Source organism: Balaenoptera physalus (assembly GCF_965194825.1).
Source record: "Balaenoptera physalus genome assembly, chromosome: 10".
NCBI classification, from domain to species: Eukaryota; Metazoa; Chordata; class Mammalia; order Artiodactyla; family Balaenopteridae; genus Balaenoptera; species Balaenoptera physalus.
This window is the reverse complement of record NC_138889.1, coordinates 112,861,381-112,880,514: the sequence shown is the minus strand read 5'-3', so window position 1 is coordinate 112,880,514 and position 19,134 is coordinate 112,861,381. Positions and strand designations below refer to the sequence as shown.

General features: G+C 63.0%; 1 protein-coding gene across 6 annotated transcripts; it reads left to right on the top strand.

Annotated features, from left to right (window-relative positions):
* Positions 1–896: 896 nt before the first annotated feature.
* TNNT3 (troponin T3, fast skeletal type) lies at positions 897–18,732 on the top strand. Of its 6 annotated transcripts, none has more exons than XM_082478036.1 (17): positions 897–1,038; positions 4,224–4,256; positions 4,370–4,386; positions 6,202–6,219; positions 6,370–6,411; positions 7,454–7,474; positions 7,695–7,709; positions 10,464–10,482; positions 13,132–13,177; positions 14,058–14,174; positions 14,278–14,355; positions 14,593–14,706; positions 14,790–14,899; positions 14,988–15,078; positions 16,091–16,131; positions 16,743–16,783; positions 18,206–18,732. In XM_082478036.1, the coding sequence occupies exons 2-17, from the start codon at positions 4,240–4,242 to the stop codon at positions 18,715–18,717; spliced, it is 1,299 nt and encodes a 432-aa protein (XP_082334162.1). In that variant the 5' UTR covers positions 897–1,038; positions 4,224–4,239; the 3' UTR covers positions 18,718–18,732. The 6 variants fall into 6 exon arrangements, with proteins under 6 accessions (XP_082334162.1, XP_082334161.1, XP_082334163.1 ...); XM_082478035.1 differs by having other exon boundaries at positions 6,190–6,219; XM_082478037.1 differs by lacking the exon at positions 7,695–7,709 and having other exon boundaries at positions 6,190–6,219.
* Positions 18,733–19,134: the final 402 nt, after the last annotated feature.

Below are 19,134 nucleotides of genomic sequence, written 5' to 3'. Positions count from 1 at the left end.
CGGGAAGGAGGCCTGGGGCTGCTCTTTCCTACTCTGTGTCTCGGTTTCCCTGATTCGAGGGGCGGGGCCGTAGGAGCTCGTGGCCTCACTGGCCAGCGTGGGGACCATGGAAAGCCCCGGGTGAGGTGTCTGCCGGTTGGATGGTGCCACCTGGAGTTCCGAGCAAAGAAAGACGGGGCTCCACGGGCGAACGGTGGAGCCCGCTGCGGGCAGCACACTGAGCCTGGCCCGTGGCGAGAGAGAGGCCTGCGGGGTCAGGACCCCCAGATGGGGAGCTCCCGGGCAGACCTCAGAGGTGTGGCCCCTGGCGTTGGGAGGCACCAGCCAGTGGGGAGATGCCAGACCCCCCAGTCAGACTTTGGTTAGTATTTCTCTTGCCCATTTATGCTGTATGTCCTAATGCCATCACGCAGAGAACCACTCAGTGGGGCTCGGACCTGCTGAGGGCCTGGCCGAAGACTCACAGGGTCTTCCATTCCTTGGGGGTCTCAGGGACCTCGGGCCGCTGCCTCTGATGGGGAGGCGGGGTGGCGCTGGGGGCCTGAGTAATGCAGCCTGGCCAGGCAGACCCCTTTCCTGGGCAGACACCTCGGAGGGAGGACAGCTCCCCCGGGGAAGATGGGGCCCCAGCTCTGGGGACCCCACACCAGCCTGGCCCAAGGAGAGCCCTCAGCTTCCTCCCTAGGGCCACCCAATGCCCTCCTTCACCCTCCTCCACCCATGAAGAATGTGCCCACTGTCAGGAGAGTAAAAATAGAAGCTGACACTTCCTGGGGGAGGAGGGCGGCCCTCGTCTTCTTTCCCCCCATCCTTGCCTCCTTGGGCGCCCCGCTCTGTTCTTCCTATACTTGGTAAGGGGCCTCAAGGCACAGCCCCTTCCCGCCCGTCCCACGCACCCGGCCACCCAGCCCCTGGCCAATGGGCTGCCGGGAAAGATCGAATGTCACTATAACATGAGAGCGTGCGGCCGAACGGGCAGTGCCTGAGCTGGTCCTGTCCACAGGGAGCTCCTGCCCATCTCTCCAGACCCAGCCACAGGTCAGTACATCTGAGAGCAGCCCCAGGACCGGGCCGGCCTGCTGTGTGCTGGCGGGCCTGGGTGCGTCCTGGGGTCCCGGGTGCAGGAGGCTGTGCCTCCCAGCCTTTTGCCACTTTAAGCATGGCGTCCTGGAGACCCAGGAAGCCACCGCAGGGTCCCAACGGTCTGGGGTGCCGGCATCGCGGGGTGACGTTCTCTGAACATCAGATGCAGAGGAAGCCCTTCCAGACCAGAGTACAGGGGCAGGGGCGGCCCAAGAAGGAGGAAGGAGGGGGTTCCCTGGAAGGCCCGGGGGTGAGTGGGGTGGTCCCAAGGCAGATGACTAGAGAACGGTGACGATCTGAGATGAAGAAGCCGGGAAGGGGCGCTGCCCAGGGCTTCGAGGCTACCTGCTGCGGTGCGGCCGCCCTCCCCCCCGGCCTTTCCATGGGGCTCGGCTAAGCTGAGGGGCGCCTCGGCCAGCTTCTCCCAGGAGGCTGGGGCCCTCGGCCCAGCGGCCACCGTCTCTAACGCTGCCGTTTGTAAAGACGACAACTACCAGGTGGCTGGTGGGATTCACCACAGGAGTGGGTCTGTGGGGAGGGGTGGCGGGGACCCCAGCAGCCCGGGGGCAGTGTCCAGAGGCCAGGGCCTGGAGTGGACAGGGCCTGGGCTGGGGCAGGGCAGAGGGAGGAGTGGGGAGCTGGGCGTCTGTCCTGTCTGCCCAAGGAAGACGTGTCCCACCTCAGCCTGGACGGGAGGAGCACGAGCTCCCAGGAGGCCCCGCCTGAGCTCCTGGCCCCCACGCCCCTCCTGCCCTTCCTGTGCCCCCTCGAACCAGGGCTCAGCTGACCCTCCTGACGTCACGGGACGGGGCGCCTTCACCGGGCAGCAACCTCCCTGGTGCCCTCAATCATTCTGGGAGGAGACGGCTGAGGAGCCACTGCCAGATGGGATGGTGGGGGCCCGAGGGTCAGGGAACAGGGTCAGGGCCCACAGCAAGTGAGCGGCAGGGCCTCCTGCCTCCCCGCCCCCATCTTGTCACTTGGGAAGGAAGGAAGGAGAGGGTGTCCCCAAGGAGCGGTGACCTCAGAGGCTGTTTTCACAATGGCCCCTCTGAGGGCAGGACATTAAATGGACAACTGGTTTCCTTCTCAGCTGTCGAAATGCCACCCTGCCCCCAAGCACACCCCACCCTGGGCCCCTCTCAGGGGGAGGGCGGGTGGGACAGAGCAGCCCGTGATATCACCCCCAGGGCTTTGCTGGGAAGAGGAACAGGAGCCCAGAGGGGCCTCAGTTTCCCTCTTTAGAGGGTATGGCACCCTGCCTGGGTATGTGGGAGCCCGCCTGCATGCCCCCTGGGACTCTGGCCCAGAAGACAAGAGGGCCGACCCCGGAGCCCGGCTGGGGGTCAGTGGGGGAGGGGATGCAGGCCAAGACCTGAGCCGGGGCTGCCTTCCCAGTCCCCCTCCCATCGTCTTGGGTTTCTGGGCAGAGGTGTCTTGGCTAATTTGGGTGCCTATTTCTGGACGTCTCAGCTGCCACTGGCTCCTTAAAAATAACCCACTCCTGGACTCAGGCCATGACCACCCCTTTTCAAGGCGGCTGACAGGTGTCTGGCCCTTCCAGGGGGAGAGGTGGGCACAGCAGGGCGAGGGCAGTGGCCTGGGTGGTGCGGGGGCCCGACACCCAGGGGCAGGGCCCACCGGGAGGGTTTGGGCCAAGGGACCGTGAGACCCCAGCTATAGACAAAGCAGGAGGCTGTAACTTGAGGGGGCAGCAGAGCCCCGGGAAGAGACTTCAGGATGCGAAAAAGCTGCTCAGCTTCCTGGAGGGGTTAGCAGAGACCCATCCGTTGGTTAATTTTGCATGGAGCTTAAATTGCTCTGGGAAAATTAACATTCTTGACAGAGGCTTTGGAAAACTGTTCCCACCTTAGCAATGCGATGTAAACGCATTTTTAGATGATGAACTTGTGTTTTTCTTATACAAACCTCCCGGGGCGGGGGGCCATAACTATTGTCTTCAAGTAAGCTGTAGCAAGTTGTCATGAACTCTGTTTTTCGAAACCCGGGGCCAACATTCTGATGCAGCTGCTCTGAGCGTTCCCAGGCCCGGCTGCCTCAGGTCTGTGTGGTGGCCAGCTCACGGATCGACGGTCCCCGCGTGCGCTGGCCCGGTGCCGGCCACACCTGGACACATGCAGCCAGGCCCGGGTGCAGGCTTCCCCGCAGACGTTGACACATTCAAGGGCATCCACAGGGCCTGGGAAAGCAGGCTGAGGGAGGGACGGGCCGTCCACTCAGTTCTCGGAGGACATGTACGCCTGGCATGGGCACCAGGCTGGGGGGCCCACACAGAGAAACAGCCCAGACCCCGTCCTCACGAGCCGGGGTTCAGTCTGCTGTCTGCTGGGGCAAGGCGGACACGGGGGGGGGGTGAGGGGGAACAGAATGTCTCGTGCACTCTTGTGATTCTGGAAGAGGGCTCTGCAGAGGGCCATGGGAGAGCCCAGGGGACCCCTGGGCACCCCCATAAGAGGACACGGGGTCCTCACGGGAAACCATCAGTCAGAGAAGGGAGTCTGGGCTCACACCTGAGGAGGGGGCCTCGTGGGGATGGCGGGCGGAAAGGCTAGAGAAGGTCCAAGGTTACCATCTGGAGGTACCAAGCTCTGTAATTTGGGGGGGTCCCTGGGAGCCCCCCCATCTGGGCCCAAGAGCAGAGACCACCAAGAGGGAGGTTCTGAGGCAAAGTCAGCAGCACCCCTCCGCGGTCCAGAGCAGCCTGCCTGCCCCCGTCCCCCGCCCCCCGCCGGCCTGGCCGAGCCGCGTGCATTCTGGATGATTCTCCTCGGGGAGTGCTATAGAGAGGATGTCTGCCCTGCCGCGACCTTCCAGCATCCCGTCCAGCTCCCGGAGTCCAAGCTCCAGGCTGGAGCCAGGGCAGGAAGGGGGGCGGAATGGGATCAGATCAGGGGCGAAGAGGGCTGGGGGGCCTGGAGCCTCGGAGGAAGCAGGGCGGCCCGCTGAGGAGGCCCCAAGCGCAGGAGCCGGCCCGCCCAAGGCCGGAGAGTTGGCCCAAGACCCCTGTTGATGGACGTCCCCCTGCAGCCCCACTCCAAGGGCCCATCCCCCAGCCATTCCAGCCCCTCTAGGTCAAGGCAATTCCTAACCCTCGCCCTGGCCTCCCTCCACCCCTGCAGAAACCACCCACCCACCATGTCGGACGAGGAAGTGTGAGTACCCGCCCTGCCTCGGGACCCCTGGACCTTGGCTGTGCTCAGAGGCCAGAGGACCCCCCGCCGAGAGCTCCCACCCCCCTCACCCCCTCCCCCTCTCTCCCCCACAGTGAACACGTCGTCGAGGGTAAGTGTGGAAGCCAGGCTGTGTCTGCATCGGCCTCTAGACAGAAAGTCCAGGTGGGGAGGGCCTCGCCAGCCGCTGCCAGCACGCCTCCCGGGGAGCCCCCACTGGAAGCCGCATCCGATCGACCCCTCTGTGAACGGGCGCCCGCTCCTGCCCCTGCACCTCCTCTCAAAGGCCAGGGCCCTGGGCCCAGTCCCTGAGCCACCCGGCCTGCACTGCAGGGTCGTCTGGGCAGCGGGGCCACCCCCCAGGATAGGACCCGGGCCTCCGCGGCCCAGACCCCTCCCCGAGAGCCGCAGTCACCGCCAGCACCTCTTCCTCCTCCCATTCCCCTCTCTGGCCAGCGGGAACAGCGTGACAGTGGGCGATGGGGCAGGCAGGCGCTGCCCTCCTCCCCTCCCAGGCTGGCCCCCAGCGCGCCCTCTAGCTGGCCCCTCTCCTTTGTTGTACCCCTGGAAGAGGAGTAGAGAGGGAAGGTAACCGAGGCAGCCCCGGAAGTGCCCTCGCCGCCCCCGCCCCGGCATCCCCCCTGCTCCTGCTCCACATGCCCACTCTCATCCCCAGGGGGCCTCCAGCCCCCCCCACAGACTCACCAAGTAACCGTCCACCTTCCTCATCCTTAATCCCCACTTGCCATCACCCCTAACTGCCCACCTCTTTACTCGATTAATAGAAAGCACTCATTGATCGTTCATTAATACTTTTTGCATTATTATGTATTATTTATACATAACCTCATCCACGGTGTCCATGGTGTGTGGAGTTACCTGGGATTTGGTTGTGAAGACACTCACCTCATTAATAGCAAGTCTGGGTGTGTGGGCCCTGCCTGTCTCTCCACAGCTCTGTCTCTGTCTGTCTCTGTCTGTCTCTCTGTCTCTGTGTCTCCGTCTGTCTCTCTGTCTCTGTGTCTCCATCTGTCTCTCTGTCTCTCCCTCTGTCTCTGCCTCTCTGTCTCTCTCTGTCTCTCCCGGCATCCTCCCCCTCCCCCTCCCTCTGGGAGCAGGAACCTCCAGGCAGATCTGGAGACCCCTCCCTAGCCCGAGTCTGTGGGAGCCTCCCGGTGGGCCGTGCCCAGGCAGGCGTGGGAGCGGAGCCACGGCCCCTGGGAAGGGTGCGCACGGGTGGTTCTCAGGCCCGACGGGCGCTCGTGCGCGGCCGCTGGCACCCGCTCAACCGCGGGAAGGCTTTCCCGAACTCCACCAGGCAGGCTTCTCCTGTGGGGCGTTCTGGGCGCTAGGTTTTGAAAATATTTTGAAAACACTTGGCTACCCTAACAACATGAGCAAAACATTTCTTTTTCTGCTGAAAAGGTAGAAAGACTCCTTTCTGAGAGGGAACCACGGTCCCGGGAGCCACCCTTCCCCAGGGAAGGCGACGGGCCGGGGGGACAGGTCCCCCGAGCTGGGTCCTCTAAGACCTGCCTTGGCTGCCCGCCTTCTGGCCCACGTCTCCTGGGCTTGTCCCATAACACCTGTCTCACCTCCGGCACCTTCAGAGTCAGACTTAGCGAGACCCTCCGGTGCACAGGCCCCGCAGTCCAGAGCAGGCTGGAGACCCGCGGATGGGGAAGGGGCTCGGAGACCCCCAGGGCCGGGAGGAGGTCCCGCTGCAGAGGGGAGGCCGAGGCCCGAGCTCTCTGAGGTCCTGCAGGCCCTCGAAGCAGGACCAGCCTCCCCTGGTCCCTGGAGCGCCTGCTGCCCACCCCCCACCCCCGCACCCGGGACTGCCTCCCTTCCCTGCCGCCCCCCACGTGGCCCCTAACAGCTGTCCTGTTCCCTCTCTCCTTCCTGTGCCCTCTGGCTCCCTCCTCAGAAGAGGCCCAGGAGGAAGGTAAGTGGGGTCCAGGACCCCAGCCCCCCGACCGCCCTCCAGCCCTCTGCCCCCCGACCTCAGTGACCCTGCGTGGCCCCACCCCTCTGACGACGTGCAGTGTGCTCCTGGCCTAACCTCTCCTCTCTCCTCCTGTCACCGCACACCCAGCGCCCCCCCCGCCTGCAGAAGTCCATGAAGTCCACGAGGAAGGTATGAGGACACAGGACTTCTGGCCCCATGTGGCGCCCGGGGCTGGCTGGGGCACGCAGCGGGGCCGGGGGGCAGCCAGGCGCCAGCCAGCCAAGGGGCCCCCACATGTGGTCCCCAGCGTAACCCACTAACCACGGCCAGTGCTTGACCAGATAGGGGGCCCCGAGGGCCCGCACCCTCTAACGTGGGCAGGGTGGCAGACGGGGTCCTCCATCCCCCGGCCCAGGGAGGGCTGGTCAGTGGGGCTGTTGGACCAGATGTAGACCTAGCTGCCCTGGAGACAGCCCTGAAGCCAGCCTTCCACCCCAGGGTGGGTATCTCAGAGCCCCACAGTGCCCGACCCCTCGGCAGGGCCAGGGACCCAGGCTGGACCTCGGTGCTCACAGGGAGGTGGCGGAACAGGCCCCGCGGTCGGTGCCCTGAGCTGGGCCCGTCAGCCCCCCGCCGGAGCCCTTGTCACTCCCCAGCCCCCCTCCAGCCCGCCCCAGTGGGCTCCCTCCTCGGGGTCAGGTCGGGGTGGAGGATGGAAGGGTGGGGAATCCCGTGCTTGGATCCTTGGTCAGAGCAGCTGAGGGCTGGCACCTGCTGTCCCAGAGCCCTGGCAGGCTCAGAAAGAAAAGGCAGCGTGTCCCCCACTCTCGGGCTGGTAGGAAGCTTCCTGGGCTACAGGCCCCCAGCCCCTGGTGCCGTCCCGCCAGGTCACAGCCCTGCCCCTGCATGGAAGTCCCTCTGGGGGGGCCTGAAGAAGGCGGGAAGAGGGGAGGCGGCAGAGGCAGGCAGGACCCCGACAGGCCCGTGACCAGCAGCGAAGTCACGACAGGAGCAAGAGCCAGGCTGGAAACTCCGAGGGGCAGGGACAGGACCTGGGGGACGCTGCCCTGGGCCGACACTGACCTTGTCTCGCTCACTCCCCGCACCCTCCCCACCCCTCGGCCTCCTCCACTGACCCTCCCGTGGCGACCGGCTGTTTCCATTAACCTTGGATCCTTTCTCCTTTGACCTCTGACCCACGCATTGCCTCTTGTTCCATGGCCCTCCTTAGTCCATGAAGTTCATGAACCAGGTATGTGCCATGACTTCAGTCCCGTGTGGGCGCATGTGCACACGTGGCCGTGTGTGGGTGCGAGCTGCCTCCTGGCCGCGAAGGAACAAGAGGGGCCGCGTAACCCACTTACTGTGTGTTTCTGCTCGCCCGCTGCTGCCCTCCCCGCAGCCTCTGCCCCAAGATTCACGGCTGGTTCTCTCTCTTCCCCCCCTTTCCCCCCACGGTGCCACTTTTGCAGAGGAAGTCCAGGAAGGTAGGCTCGTCCCCCACCCCAGTCCCCGTCCCTGGACCTGAGCCCCCACCACTTCTTCCTCCTTCACTGAATGACTCTTGCCGCCATGCCTGCGGGCTGGGGACAGGGTGGGGACAGTTAGGCCTGGGGCGCTGGCTCAGGCGGGACTGGCTTACGGGAAGCAGGCAGAGGGCATTCAGGGCTGGGGGGACAAAGCCATTCCCGGGTCACCAGCAGGCAGATGGAGGCGGTCAGCCTCGAGGTCAAGAGCAGAGCCGAGTGTAGGGCCTGAGAAGGGTGTGGGCCTTGGGAGGATTGTGCTGGGGTCCACTGGGACCCTCGGGATCCACCAGGGTTGGGTGGGGGAGAGCAGAGGACGAGAGGCAGGGCAGGTGGCCTCTGCCCTACCCCAGATAGCAAGGCAGAGAGGGGAAGTAAGGCGGGGGCTAAAGGAAGGGTGGAGAGGCAAGTGGGGTGAAACAGAAAGTCAGGCTGAGGCTGAGGTGGGGATGTCGGGGACCCGGAACAGCTGGGGCCTTGCGTGCAAACGAGCAATCAGTCAGGTCCCGGCATCCCACCCATCGCCTGGGCCGGAGCCAGACACACCCAGGCGCGAGGAGGCCCCCTGGGTGGGCCTGCCCTACCCGCAGCGGGGCTGGAGGTGACAGAGGTGCAGGCTCAAGCCAGGGCCCTAGTCGGGGAGCCCCTGCCTTCACACAATGTCTCGAGGGGCCACAGGGGGCCTCCCGGTTGGGCCAGAACCCAGAGCACAGCCCCCAAAGCGAGGCCACCTGTAAGAGAAAGGGACGTGCCGGCCCTGAGGGTCGGGCAGTGAATGCTGAGCCTTGCAGGAACCAGGGTCCAGGCAAGGGCTGTGGTGGTCACAAGGTCACCAGGTCACCCTGGCACCAGCTCTGAGGCCAACAGACAGACAGGCAGGGGTGGGAATGCCAGGCCGCTGCCCGCTTGCCTGCTGCCTGGGGAGCTTTGCTGCATGGCACTTGGCCTCCCCCCATACCCTCTCCTGGCATCTGCTCCCAAAGCGCCGTCTCCCTCAGTCTCCCCACGTTCACAGCCCCCAACCAGGTGCGGGGGGGCAGTGACGTCAGGCCCACCTGAAAACAGTAGTGCCAGAGGGCTGGGGGCGCTATCTGTGGGAGTGGGGTTGGTTGCTAAGGAACCAAGTGATCTGTGAGCTGAGGGGGATGTGAGGGGAGACCCTGCCAAGAGCCCTCCCACCCCCAACAGGCCTGGGGCCAGGCCAAGTGCAGGGGGGCGTTGGCGGTTCAGACAGGCTGACGGCCAGGCGTCATTGCCACCAAAGGGCCCAGAGCAGGGACTGAAGGATGGGGCTAGGGTGCTGCCAGGCCCCCTGCAGATCCCGGGCTGCATCCAGGCCGGCCAGGACCTCCCCAGGGCCCGGGGAGGCAGAGAGGATCAAATGAAGCAGCCCCCCACGTGAGGGCGGCTGGGTTAGCCCAGGCAGGTGGGGTCTCAGGTCTGAAGGCTGCAGCCTGGACAGGCCACCTGTCATAAGGCCAGTCCTGTGAGATGGCCCAGCCAGGCTCCGGAAGAGAAGCCGCTTAAGGGGCTGGGACAGGCTCCCTTGGGAGTCAGGAGCCCCCACCTTGGGGCTGAGCTGAACCCGGGCCCCTCGGGGCTCTGCCTGAGCTCCCTCGTCCCCTTGGGCTGGGACTGGAATCAGCCAGGCTTCTGCAGGTCTGAGGCCCCAAGAAGCTTTATTAACCGAGGTGTTCCAGACCCCCTCAGGTTTCAGCCCAACAAAACCCAGGTGTTCGGTCCCCAGAACCTCTCACCCCCAGTGGACAGACTCAAAGAAGCCAGCAGCCAGCACCCACAGGCCCTCAGTGGCCTCTCCAGCCACGGCCAGCCTCCCGGGGTGGGGGCCGGGCCTCTCCCTGGGCATCCTGGCCGCACATCTCCTCCAGCCCCTCCCCAGACGCGAGTCCTCTGGCCTTCAGCTGGGGTCACAAACGGGGTCCAGGCCAACGCACACCCAGGGGAAGAGGGATCGAGGGGTGCCCCCCGGCTGGCGTCTGCCCTGGGCCCTCACCCGTGCCCCTGCTCGCACCCCGACTCACCCCTGCAGCCCTGCCGCTTTCTCTTGCACGTGCGCTTTCCTGAAGATGCCAAGGAGGAGGAGTGGGAGGGCGAGGCAGGTAACGGCCAGCCCCTGGCCGCACGCAGCTCGTCTGCACAGACCCGCAGACGCGCCTGTGCGCCTGTCTGTCCTCTTCTCCCGGCACCGGGGCCTCCAAGGGCCAGGCCTTGCTGCTTCGCTCCGCGTCCGCCTCGGGACTTAGCACTGCCTGACGCCATGATGGGGCGGTCAGTGGGGAACGGCCAGCAGACCGGAGCTTGGGCAGGGGGATGCTCCCCCAGCCCCCGGTCTTTGCCCACCCCCACCCCCCGCCCCCGCCATCTCTGGTCTTTCTCTCCTGCCTCTGCCCCCTGAGGATGCTCTATGTCTCGGCTCTGCTTTCCCTTCTCCCTCCCTCCCTTCTCCCGCCAGTGTCCTGGGCCCCGCACCCGAGCTCCCGTCCTCAGACCCCACAGGGACCTCCGTGGGCCCAGAGTGGGGGCAAGACCCCCTTGCCCCTGGTGGGTGGGGAGGGCGGGGGGGTAGGCTCAGCTGGAGGGGCAGGCGGCCCCCAGCCTGAGGCCCCCAGGGACCCGTTGGCCGGAGTGCGTTGTCCATCTCACTTGGTCTCTCTCCCCTCTCCCCTCTCCCCACGCTGGTGCCCTGCTGACCAGAGGAGAAGCCAAGACTCAAGTGAGTGTGGGGTGGGCAGGGATGGACGCCGGGCGGGCGGGGCGGGCGGGGTGAGGCCTGGAGCCCATGCTTGGAGGAGAAGCCCGGGTGGGCAGGCTGGACGGGGCCCGAGGCCACCTGGGGAACCAGGTGCCCCAGGGCTGGGCTCCGGGCCCCCTGAGGAAGGCAGCAAAGTGCATTAGGCTCTGGAGACCCAAACCCCTGAGAACAGCAGCCGTTTCTTTGCTCCTTGGTTTGGTGTTGAAGGTTCCAGGTTTCTGATGAGGCGTATCATGGGAATGGGGTCACTGGGGACAGCCCTGCCCCCGACAGGTGGGGGTCAGACCTCCCAGAGACGGGCAGAGACGGACTCTGGAAGTCCAGTCGGGTGTGGTTCCGCCCCGGATCACCCAGTGTTCGCAAGGAGGGCTTCCTGCAGGAGGAGACAATGGGCGGAGGGAGGAAGGGGTGCAGGAAGTTGGGGAAGACAGGGCAGAGAGAGGGAGGCCCCACGCAGCTCCCTGTGCCCTCTCCGGCCCCCCTGTACCGGCCTGCTGCCCCCCATCTCCCAGGGCCCTAGATGTGAAATAGGCGTGAAAGTGGGGCGGTGGGAAGGAGGGTCTCACCCCTGAAACCCACTTGGGAACAAAACCTTGACCGGAGACACGATCCCTCCCTTCACGGCGGCCTCAACCCTCTCTGGGGAACCATCTTCCTTGTTCGAAGGGACTTTCTTTCCCTCGTTTTGCCCACATGTCAGTGAGTGGTTCAGAGATGTTTTGTTTTAATCCGACTTTCCTGACTTTTCTGTTTCTGATAAGTACGCACAAGCCCACGGCACTTTGCACGTGCTTCATCCCCCTTATCCTTCGGAGGATTCATGCTGCCTTTGCTCTGCACGGGATGGAATGTCAGCGCGTATGAGCACGCGCCAAGTGTTCGCTCCCACTTAGGGGAGCCTTACGGACTCTCCAAAGAAGACTGGAAATATGCGAACGTATAGCCAGCACATTTCCGTCCGTTACACTTTATTTTTCAGCAGTTTTAAAGAAAGCTGCCGGGTCACAAGATATTTTCTAGTTTAAAAAAAATGTTTGTGTTTTCATTATGAAAATAAAACACCTCATTAAAGGAAATTTGGAAAATACGTAAAAGTCCAATGAAAAAAAATCATCTATAACTCTCCCACCCCGCCTGCCAGACTGCGGAAAAGAGTAGAAAGGAATAAAAAGGCTTATTTCTTCCTACTCTTTTTCCATGCATAGGGCTCGGAAAAAAAGACTGAAACTCTGAGCTGTTTTTCAAACATCGTCCTGTCTATACAGCCTTGAATTCTGCTTTTTTAAAATGCAGCGCTGTTTCTAAGTATTTTTCCATGTTTTTACATAGTCTTCTTAAATATTTTGAATGGCCACATAATATTCCATCAATTGAACAAACCATAATTTTCCTAACCATGCCTCTGTTGCAGGATATTAAGGCTTTCCCCAATATTTTACTATCATAAATAACGCCGGGTGGAAAGCATTTTCTGTCTTTTGGGTTATTTCCCTAGGCCTCATTCCCAGAATGGAATTACTGGGTCAAAGAGTAGGAACGTTCTTAAGGCTTTTGATATCGTCTGCCAAACGGCTTCCACGAGGGCCGCCAGCGCGGTCTCCACGCCGCATGCCCGGGGACCGCGACGTGCCTGCACACGGAGCCTCTGACGGATGGATGAGAAACGGCCTCTCTTGGTTGTTTTCCTTCGCATTCCTTTGATGGCCTTTCCCTCGTGTGTTGACTGGTGGTCTTTCTTCTTGGGGAGCTGCTAGCTTACGCTCTCTGCCCATTTATCTAACGGCGGGGGTGTCTCTGTGTTTTCTTAATCATCAGTTTGCATGAGGATATAAGTCTTCTCTGTATTTGCTGAAAAGATTTTTCTAGTCTGGTTTTTCTTTCCCCCCTTTTGCGTTGTGCCTTTTTCCATGTCCATAAGTTTTTCATTTGCATGGAGTTCCTGAGCAGGACCTTCCGAGCTTAGAAAATCCTTTCCTGCGCCAGCATCCTGGTCCATATTCAGTTCCACTTTCTTCTTTTTTGAAGAAATTGTTGTTGTTGTTGTTGATTTAACTCTTTGCTCCATCTGAAACGTATTCAGGGGAGGGTGGAGACCATGGCTCTCACAGCCGGCCGGATTCAGGGAGAGGTCTCATTTCTTCTTCGCACTGTTTTCTGCCCAGCCCCCCTTCCTCTGGGTCCCCAGAAAGAAAGATCAAAGAGGGGCCAGAGAAAAGCAAAGGGTCATCCGAGACAGCCGTTCCTAACCACAGAGGCCAAAGGCCCTGGGAGGGTGTGCAGTGACCACCCTGCCTTCTGGTCTGACCTCGCCACATTTGTTTATTTGTTTGAGAAAGAAAGCAAGGCTACCCTTCCTGGACTGAGGGGGGTGAAACAGCTCTTGCAAGGTCCAGAAGTTGGCAAAACAGAGGGATGCTTGAAACCTCCTCGAAGGGTCAAGCCATTCTGGGGACAGTGGGTTATACATCTGATAAGAGCAAAGGTCAGGCAGTGTGCCCTCAGCCAGGTGCCAGGGCGAAGGGCGGAGGGCCAGGCCAGGTTGGGTCAGGCCAGCTGTCCTGGTGGGGGTCCCCACTCGTCCCCACTCATGAGCCTCTCTCTCTTCTTCAGACTCACTGCTCCTAAGATCCCGGAAGGGGAGAAAGTAGACTTTGATGTAAGTTTCCGGGACCCAGATCAACACACTCTCCCCCCAGCCCCCAGACTTCAGGCTCCAGGCTAAGCCTGAGGAGGTCACCTCCTCTAGAGCAGCCAGAGCTAAGGCTTCCTGGTTCCATGAGATTCTGCTTTAATTCATTCCTGGACCAGAAGAAACTCCTCCAGTAATGGACACTTTTCTTCCCTCCTCCCCCACCCATCCATCCATCTGTGCATCCATCCATCTGTCCTTTCCTCCATCCATCTGTATCCTTCATCCCTCCATTCATCAATCCATCCATCCATTCACTCATCCATCCATTTATGCACCCATCATCCATCCACTCATGCAGATACTCACCCACCGATCTACACATCCATGCTTTCCTCCACCCACCCACCCGCCCACCTATCCATCCATCCATCCATCCTCCACCCACCCAACCATCTATCCATCCATCCATCCATCTGTGCATCCACCCATCTGTCCTTTCCTCCATCCGTCTATATCCTTCATCCATCCATTCATCTATCCGTCCATCCATCTATCTACCCATCATCCATCCACTCATCTACCCACTCATCCAGGTACCCACCCACCCACCCATCCATTCACCCACCCATCCATCTGTGTATCCAACAGACTACCTCACTCCCCAATTTCCTCTCTGCCCGATCCACGCAGGGCACCTCTGGGCACGACAACGGGGCCACGTCAGGGCCAGTCCATCCCAGGGGGGCTGACTGACCCCAGGGCCGCGCCCGGCCTGGACTCACCCGTGGGGAGGGCACCGCTCCTACCCTGTGGCTAAGGGAGCAGCCAGCCGCCGGCCCCCAGGAGGGCCAGGGAGCCCGAAGTTCCAGAGGAGGGGTGGGGGTGACGGGCCTGTCCCCCACAGGACATCCAGAAGAAGCGCCAGAACAAAGACCTCATGGAGCTGCAGGCCCTCATCGACAACCACTTCGTGGCTCGGAAGAAAGAGGAAGAGGAGTTGGTCGCGCTCAAGGAGAGGATCGTGAGTCCCGGCCGCTGCGGGCGGAGGTGGGGCTGGTGGACGTGGTGGCGGGGCCGGAGGGGGGCGGCCAGGCCGGAGTGACCCGCCCCTCCTCCGGCTGCAGGAGAAGCGCCGTGCGGAGAGAGCCGAGCAGCAGAGGACCCGGGCCGAGAGGGAGAGAGAGCGCCAGAACAGACTGGCGGTGAGGCGCCCCTGCCACCCCAGCCCCCGGCCCGAGAAATGCCAGGCTCCCAGACCTCCCTTCTCCTGACGTTTCCCTTGACCTTGGCCAAGGACCCGGGCTGGTGACTAAGGTCCCCACGCCCTGCAGGACCCCCACGAGAGGGCAGACCCGACCAGGACCTGGACCTTCCAGAAGGTTCCAAGCCCAGGCAGTCCTCGATGCCTGCCCTGAGGTCTTGGGGTGGGGTCTCCGCAGGAGGAGAAAGCCCGGCGGGAGGAGGAGGAGGCCAAGAGGAAGGCCGAGGAAGACTTGAAGAAGAAGAAAGCTCTGTCCTCCATTGGTGTCAACTACAGCAGCTACCTGACCAAGGTGGGCACGGGGCCTGGGGCCCGGGGGTCCCCGCCACGCCCTCGGGCCGGCGGTGCCACGTCCCCGCTGCCGTGTCCCCTCAGGCTGACCAGAAGAGAGGCAAGAAGCAGACGGCCCGGGAGATGAAGAAGAAAGTCCTGGCTGAGCGGCAGAAGCCCCTCAATATCGACCACCTCAGCCAGGAGAAGCTCATGTGAGGACGCCCCTCGGGTGGGGGAGGCCTGGCCCCAGCCGCCCGGGGCTGATCTGCCAACCCTCCCTCTCTGCTGCTCCCTCCCCAGGGACAAGGCCAAGGAGCTCTGGGAAACCCTGCACCAGCTGGAGACCAGCAAGTTTGAGTACACGGAGAAGCTGAAGCGCCAGAAATACGATGTGAGTGAAGCGCCTCCGCCCTCACCTGCCAGCAGGCACCCCTGAGCACTCCCGAGTCCCCTCGGAGCCCGACTGAGGCCCCTGTCCTGCTGGGGACCCTGCCTGGGTGTCCTCCAGGCCAGCCTCCCCGCATCACTCTGGCTCCCAGGGCTGGCGGGAGAGAGCATTGGGGCAGAGTGCCCTCGGGGGGCTGGGGGGGGACCGTGGAAAGCCAGCGGTGTCCCAAGCCCACCAGGTTGGCACTGAGCTCCTCTGTGGTGGGGGTCCTCCCCAGCCCCCTCCCAGGCCCCCAAGCTCAGAGCTGGGGAGGGGGCTGGGACAGTGCCCATCCCCCGGGGGTTGGGAGTTGCCTGAGAGGAGCTCACGACTCAGGACGGCAGCCCTGGGTGGGCACCGTCCCTCGGAGTCTGGGCCTGGGGGTGGGGCTGGGGGCACCAGTCCTGGGGAAGGACCCGCTGCGTGAAGCATAGACCCTTCTGGCCTCCAGGGTCCCGGGGGAGGACCTTCCACTCTCAGGGCACCTCTCCCAGCTTCCCCTACTGGCCCCTGAGACAGAGGGTGTGGGAGACCAGTACTGACAGACAGGCGAGTCCTGGCTCCTTCTCAGGATCCCGGTGCCCTTGGGCGAGTTGCCTGGTCCTCCTGCGCCTCGATTTCCCCACCTCTAACTGGAGCAGAAGCACGCCCCTCCCAGGCCGCCCCCAGGGGCATGTGTGTCGCTGCTGGCCGGCAGGCAGGGCCAGGCGCCGGGGACATCACTGTTCCCTTCTGATGCTCCCCTGGGAGGGCCGGCCTTGGAAATGGGCTTCAGAGAGAGCCCAGACTGGCCCTACTCATGTCCAGGAGGCTGAGCCAGGGGCGAACTGCTTCCTGACAGACTGTGCATGGCCCACGGTGGGTTCCCGGGGGCTAAAAGAACCACAAGAGCCCTGGCCCAGAATAGCCCAGCGCACAGTGGGTGCCGAAGCCTCAACTACCCACCCAGCCCCCCTAACCGTCTCGGTCTTTCTAGATCGTGAACGTCCGGGCCAGAGTGGAGATGCTGGCCAAGTTGTAAGTAGCCGGAGTCCACGCTGGACCAGGCTCGTAGTGTTCATGCACGGTGGGCCTCTTGCATGGCGAAAACCTGGGTCGTTGCAGGTGTTGGCGGCAGGGGGCACGGAGGCCCCGGAGGCCTTCCTCTTATCCTCCCGCCTTCCTCCTCTCCACTGCCGGCTACCTGGGGGCTGCTGAGGCTGCCCTGCTGTCTTGATGGCAGCGAGGGCCGGGCCTTGCCTTCCTCCAGCCTCCCCCGGGGCAGTCGGCAGGAGAGAGCAGCTGGGCCGAGGAGCGAGAGGCCGCAGGGCTCTGAGCTCGGGCCCACCAGGTAGGGGCTCTGTTTGCAAGCCTCACCTCCGCCCCGTGCCCCCTGCCCCACATCCCGCAGAGGCTGGAAGGTAAGTGGCCAGCTCCTGGGCTGCTGCGTGTTATAGCCCGGGTCTCCAGCTCAGGCCACCAAGAGTAAGTCAGAGGCACAAGCCCAAGGGTCCTCCAACCAAAGGAGCCGGGACACAGTAAGAGTGCCAAGACCTGCCAGGGCCGCCAAGGGGCCCGCAGGGCAGGAGGTCACTACCCGGCCTGGCCCTGCTTGGACACGGCAGGTAAGTCACCTGTGTTGTTTGCAGATCACCAACCTCAGGAGCCGCATTGACCAGGCCCAGAAGCAGTGAGTAGCTCTGCCTGTCCCTTGCTCTGCATGGGGCACATGGCCCCACGGGTCAGCTGCCACTGCCGAGCCAGGGGCCTGGCGATTTTAGCCTGTGTCGGTGGCAGCCGGCCTTCAGCAGAGTAGTAACAGGACTAACCAGCTGGCCACTTGGGCCAGCATGTCGGGACCCTGCACCCCTGGACCCGAGCCTCCTCTCACCGCTACCCCCAGAGCCCAGAAGGATGGCAGGTTGGGGGAGGGCCGGCAGGAGCCCCCTGGGCAGCTTCAGAGTGGCCCGGTGAAGCCAGACTGGGCTCCTGGATGTGCCAGCAGCGTGTCACTTCAAAGGTGACCTGGGACCAGGAATCAGGGGGCCTGGGCTTTGTCACCAGCTCCTCCGTGGCCCTGGGTGAAATCACTGGTTCCTCAGGATGGTGAACCCTCGGGGTCCATGGGACCCTTTACAATAACTGCCGGGTAAGGCCCAGAGGGGGGTTTTGTCCCGGAGCCTGGTGGCTGAGATGGGGCATGCCCCAAGGTGGGCAGCGGGGCTGGTGAAGGAGACACGCCCTCCTCCCTGCCTTTGTGCAGGGCAGGGGTTTTTGCAGGTCCCTTCGAGAGGGGGCCATTTGGCCAGGTGTGTGCATGAGCACGTGTGTGTGCGTGCATGTGCATGGCTGGGAGGGTTCTCAGGCTGTGGGCACAGCCCCAGCGCCAGGCCTTCTCCTGAAGCCTTGGGAGCTGCAGGGCCCATTCCAGCCCGAAGTTGTCCAAAAAAGAGCTCTGATCACCAGCCAGTCCTAACTCGGCACCCAGCTCGCTCCTGGCTCACTGGCGTGCAGAGGGCTCAGACAGATGCGGCGGGCTCCTGAGGACCAACATCCCTTGGGGTGGGACCTCCCGACCCCAGGGTCCAGGTCTAACTAGTGGCTGAGGGGCCGAGACTCTGCAACAAGACAGAGCCCTCCCTGCTGCCACATCCATCAGGCTGGGACTGCTGGCCTGCAGCGAAGGACCAGAAGAGCCCACCTGCCCCAGGAGGCTGTGACTCAGGGGCAGAGGCTCTTTTCAGGACAAAGTAACTGGGAAGGTGGCAGCTTCCCATGCGGGCTTGGGTCTGCTTGACGTAGGGCCCCAGAGTCTCCCTGCCCCCTGTGCCTCGAGCCCCTCGGATGGGGAAGGGAGGGAGGGGAGGGGGACCAGGCTCTCGCCAGCCCCCACTTAGCCTCCCTGACTCCCTCTGCACAAAGCCACCCAAGCCTGGCTGGGCAGGTACAGGTGAGTCACTGCTGCTGGACTGGAGCTGGGGGATGCGCTGGGGCTTCCAGAGCCTGTCCGGGCAAAGCTGCCAGGGACTGGGGTCTGCCAGGGGCCAGGGAAGGGGTTGGCCAGGGTCCCGGATACCCTCATGCTCAAGACCACCTTGCTTCCCATTTGTAGCAAGAAGGCTGGGACCCCGGCCAAGGGCAAAGTCGGCGGGCGCTGGAAGTAAAGCAGCCGAAGAGGTTCCCCGAGGCAGAGACCCTCAGCCTGTGGGGCCCACATGGAGGCATCTGGCTCTCAGGCACCTCCTGTGTCTCTGTCCTCGCTGCCTCCAACCTCTGGGGTCTATAAATAAAGCTAGCAGACTCCCCTCCGACAGGTGTGCCCTGGCTCATGGATGGGGCCCTGGTGGGGGGGGGCGGGGTGGCCATTCTGCAGCTAGGGGGCCCACAGGACCCTGGGCGCTCATCTTAGGGGTCAGCTCAGCAGACCGTGGGGCCATGGCTCTACTGTGCCGTGAGCGCTATGCCCCGGATGCCCACCGGCTCTGCCAGTGGCTTCCACTTCTGTCAACGGGCTTTCACCCCCTAGAACCTTCTGTCTCCACTCCGAGAGCCCACACACTGCTCAGTTCTCCACCTCAGTGCCCAGCCCCCCGGGTCAGCTCTGAAGCTGGTTTGGGGCAGTAGAGCTTGGCCTTTGCAGGGCGTCTGGGAGGCAGGCCCAGGGCACAGTGGGACACTTCACAAACGGCCCCCAGAGATGGGGCAGAAGGAGAGTCCAGAGCACGAGAGGTGCACACAGCCCCAGGAAAGGAGTGGAAAAGCACATTTCAGGGAGCAGACACAGCAAACACAGACCGTTCTTTCTATATTATCTGAGAATACAGTGCTCACTGTGTAATAAGTCTGAAAGTCCTGACCAAATAGAATTACGGAAAATATAAATCACAAAAATTGGATCAAGACATAGAAGCTTGCACAGCCAAGTATCCACAGAGGAAGCTGCCGGAGTCTGGAACCGCCCCCTGGGAAGGCTCTGCAGAGCGGTGGAAAGTAGGGAGCAACCCCGATCGGTCTGCCACGGGGGTCGGGATCCCGACAACG

Excerpts from the sequence above, each read along its gene's own strand:
- TNNT3 (XM_082478035.1), top strand. Across the intron at positions 14,900-14,987 it reads CTCAGCCAGGAGAAGCTCAT|GGACAAGGCCAAGGAGCTCT; the intron begins GTGAGGACGCCC and ends CTCCCTCCCCAG. Across the intron at positions 15,079-16,090 it reads TGAAGCGCCAGAAATACGAT|ATCGTGAACGTCCGGGCCAG; the intron begins GTGAGTGAAGCG and ends CGGTCTTTCTAG.